The 4102-nt window shown below is 44.3% G+C and overlaps 1 protein-coding gene across 1 annotated transcript; it reads left to right on the top strand.

Moving 5' to 3' along the window:
• The first annotated feature begins 693 nt into the window (after nt 1-693).
• Nucleotides 694-2099, top strand: hoxd9a (homeobox D9a). Its single transcript, XM_040148834.1, has 2 exons — nt 694-1264; nt 1777-2099. The coding sequence occupies exons 1-2, from the start codon at nt 709-711 to the stop codon at nt 2019-2021; spliced, it is 801 nt and encodes a 266-aa protein (XP_040004768.1). The 5' UTR covers nt 694-708; the 3' UTR covers nt 2022-2099.
• The last annotated feature ends 2003 nt before the right edge of the window (nt 2100-4102 follow it).

Raw genomic sequence — 4102 nt, forward strand, 5'->3', positions numbered from 1 at the left:
GATACATAAAGACATTATTGCTCTCCTTTGAATGAAGACAATAACTTCACAACTGCCTTTTCCTGCTTAACTTTAGAAAATTAAACCAACCCAGAAAATATGTTTCCTCGCCGAATATTAACAATGGATTCACCGCATTGTGAACGGAAATGGCGTCTGTTATTTTACAACATGTTATTACATCTACTTTACGAGGACTCCGTAAGTCTATAAACCATTTTACTAGCATTGAGGGTATCAGGACGATATTATAAGAGTTTTCTCAAACATTAAGATGCGGGGAATCCGTCTTGGTGACCAGTGTCTGTGTGTGTGTTTGGGGGGGGGGGAAGTGTCTTATTCCTTTTTTGTATTGTTGCAACATCCTGCAGCCACAAGCTCGTGAGAAACAGAAAAGAAAAGAGAAAAAAAAAATTAGCATTTAATTGAGCGATTGTTTTCACCCTCCAGTCACATCTGGCGGGACTTCTTTTTTTTTTTTAAATTCATTATTATTTGTGAAATGAAAAAGCTAAATTAAACCTGACGGGGAAAAAAAAGGGAGAGCAAGGGCAGGATTGATTTACTCGCTGTATTGGTAAATATGACCACGTGATCCATGTAACCAATCCCTGTAGATGCAGGCCAGCAAAAATACTATGATTGTTCATAGAGAGAAGCTTCTCGTAACAGTGCAACCCTTATTATATCAGTAGGAAGAGATCAAAAATGTCTTCCAGTGGTACTCTCAGTAACTGCTATGTGGACGCTATTATGGGGCAGGAGCCGGAGGATGTGTACGGCGCTCGCTTTATTCAGGCGCCACACACGGTGACCCCGAGGCCGTCAGGTGCCGGGGACAACGCAGACTTCTCCTCTTGCAATTTTGCACCAAAGTCCGCCGTTTTCTCGTCGTCGTGGTCCTCGGTCCACCCGCAGGGGATTTACCATCCGTACGTGCACCACCACCACCACCACCAGTCCCATCTGCCCGCCACGGACGGCAGATATGTGGGCGTCCGCTCCTGGATGGACCCCATCTCGAACCACGTTTCGTTTGCCGGATTCCACCCCAGTAGCGGTCGGCCGTACGGGACAAAGCCCGAGGTCTTGCCGCCGAAAGCGGCAGAGTGCGACCCGCTGGAGGCAGAAGCTCGGCCGCTCGCCGGCGAATTCGCGTGCGGAGTATCGGAGTGTCCAGAAAAGGCGACCAAGGAGCACAGTGGAAGTGAGCTCTCGATCCACAGCGAGCCCAAAGAGGAGAAACAACAACAACTTGACCCAAGTAAGTAAACGAAATAGCCCGTCCTGATTTACAACCCCGAAGAACCGTATGAGCTGGGTGTGTAAAACTGGAGGTTTTACTAACCTATAAAAGTGTCTCGTACTATACCGCGGCTCGGGAAGGGGAAAAAACCCGCCCTACAGGGATTATTACAGGGGATCCTAAACTTCTTCATGGCACAGGACACCCAAAATAGACACACGTTGCTCCATTTCGATAAGGCTTTACCTGCGGGCTAGATCTAGGCCCCTTTCCCTTCGGTTTGTAGGGACCCACCAGTAAAGACGGGGAAACGTGTACCCGCGTTGTCTGTTAAAATAAACTCACATTTCCCATTCTGCCCTTGATTCCCTGCAGCCAACCCAAGTGCCCGTTCAGGTCCCCGAACCCCGCATTGGAAGCCGTTCACTAAAGTACCCACTTCACATGTGTCTCTTCCCCCTGTTTTTCGTTTTTTTGTTTTTTGTTTTTTTGTTTTTTTTTTTTTTTTTTGTTTTGTTTTTTCTTTTCAGACAACCCTGCAGCAAACTGGATTCACGCACGCTCGACGAGAAAGAAGCGATGCCCCTACACAAAATATCAGACTTTAGAGCTGGAGAAGGAGTTCCTCTACAACATGTATTTGACAAGAGACCGACGATATGAAGTCGCCCGCATACTCAGTCTAACGGAGAGGCAAGTGAAGATCTGGTTCCAGAACAGGAGGATGAAAATGAAGAAGATGAACAGAGAGCGGAGCAGCAAGGAGCAGCTATGAGCTCTCTGCTGCTGCCGTTTCGCACATTTTGATGTCTGTACCAGCGAAACCATCTGAACAATTACATTTAATTTGGTAGGAGCCTCGGTAGCCAGTTTTTTTTTTCTTTTTTTTTTTTTAAAGTCATCCTAAGTAGTAAATATTGAGTGTCAGTGTGACAACGTATTGACCAAATAAGCATCACATGTGCAGGACTCTGTCTTGGTGAGACTGGTGCAGACAGGATCCGTCAGACTTTGGCCACCTGAAATTTTCTGTTTTACAATTTCAAACAATCACAAACTGGGATGTTAATGCAGTTTCTCAGAGTTGTTAAGCTAACCCCCCCCCCCCCCCAACAGTAGGAAACGTGCCTATGTGTATTGCTTTTATAGTTGTTAAGAATTTGGAGTTGTGTATATATAAAACATTTTCACAGCTAAACTACTTTGACTGCTGTCTGTGTCCGAGCACGCACGTGCAGATGCTGCGTCGGGAGGCCGTGCAGACTGTGACTTGTTGCAGTTGTTGACCATCAGGTGTGGGCTAGAAAAAACGCCTGGGTTGCCTTCTCAGAAACCCCCAATTAGGCGCTGCTGTGTTTGAGGGGGAAAGCAAATTCTCCATTCAGTCTTAAACATCAAAAACTACATTAGCACTTTCCCACTATCGACATTTTCCGCATGTTGCTGGTGTATTGTGGGCTATTTTTTTTTTATTTGATCTCTTCAAATCAAAATTAATTCCCTGAGGCCTTGTTTGCGCAGAGACTGCTTGACTCCAGAACAGTGTCCCGCAGGCAAATAATAGGACATAAAAAGGAACCCAGCTAGAGTCAGTTCTCAACGGTCGAATTTCGTGATTTGCAGTCAAACCAAATGCATCTTTCTAATCCTAAATGAGGTTACATACTGTGTTTTAAATTTCACTTATTTTTTTTAAAACATTGGATTTGAGAGGCAGAAGAACAAGTAATAAAGTGTTTACGACTTGGTGAGGTGTTGCGGCGGATTTTCAATTTATTGTCCAACTCGTACGAATAGGTACTTTCAAGCAGGAAGAAACGTGGTCCAATAAAGCTATAGAAATGGCTAGACGTCTGGCCTAAATGAGTTTATGGGCCTGGCCAGTAATTACACTCTCCTTTGAAACCCCCCTCTTCTTGGGCCTTTGCGTCTGTTGCTGACAAACAGAATGTAGACACTTTTCCACAGGGTGTCTGGTCGATGAATTGTTTTAGAGGAAATCACCCCCCACCTTAATGGTCACGTTTATTCATCAACTCCACTTCCCACCGATTGGGGGGGGGGGGGGGTTAACTTTGACTGGTGCCCGAAGCTTGTCTTACCTTCTGATGAATTTCTTTTATTTAAAAATGCAAAACCAGGCGATGTGTCCCAGTTCTACCTCTCACAGCCTGAATCTGGCAAAGGAAAACAGGCTTAACGCGAAATAGACCTTGAAAGTGATCTTTGTTCTTAAACTTGTGCAAATAAATTAGTGATAACATGTTCAACGGCAGTATTAAAATAATAATAATAAAAAAAAGTAGTAGCTTAAATAGTTTATGATCTGTTCATGGTAGCACTGGTCTTTATTGGAAATGGGAGCGCTAGAGGGCGATATTGTTCTATTAGTCTCAGTTACAGCAGGTTATTCACAGCTGGAACACGCAGACAACACATGGACCATAGCATATCCATGTATTCACGGATTCATTGATTTACATGAAAAAAAGATCGTGTAGTTTCAAGAAGAACGGGACTGCACATCTCTGAAAAAGCCCTTCTAAAACGGGAGCTTTTCAGATTGTGATCCTGTCTCCCAAGTCCGGAGTTAGTATGGGGGTCAGTTTTAAGGCAACAGCAATAAATATTTTCCGACTAGAATCGAAAGCTGCGGGTTATTGAGGAAAACAAAACTGCGATGGCACCTTCAGGCTTCCTGAAGGGCTGAAAACCCGAAACTCCAAATTCGCCTATTTTTGTAAAGGCCTACTGCAGTTGTTGGCTCACAGTTCTGTTTTGTTTTTGGTTTTATTTTGTTTCTGTTTTATGTCGTGATCATTTTCAGAGCCCACGTTTCAGCACTATGTCAGACAA

The sequence above is a fragment of the Xiphias gladius genome, chromosome 16 (genome assembly GCF_016859285.1).
Source record: "Xiphias gladius isolate SHS-SW01 ecotype Sanya breed wild chromosome 16, ASM1685928v1, whole genome shotgun sequence".
Classification (NCBI taxonomy): Eukaryota; Metazoa; Chordata; class Actinopteri; order Istiophoriformes; family Xiphiidae; genus Xiphias; species Xiphias gladius.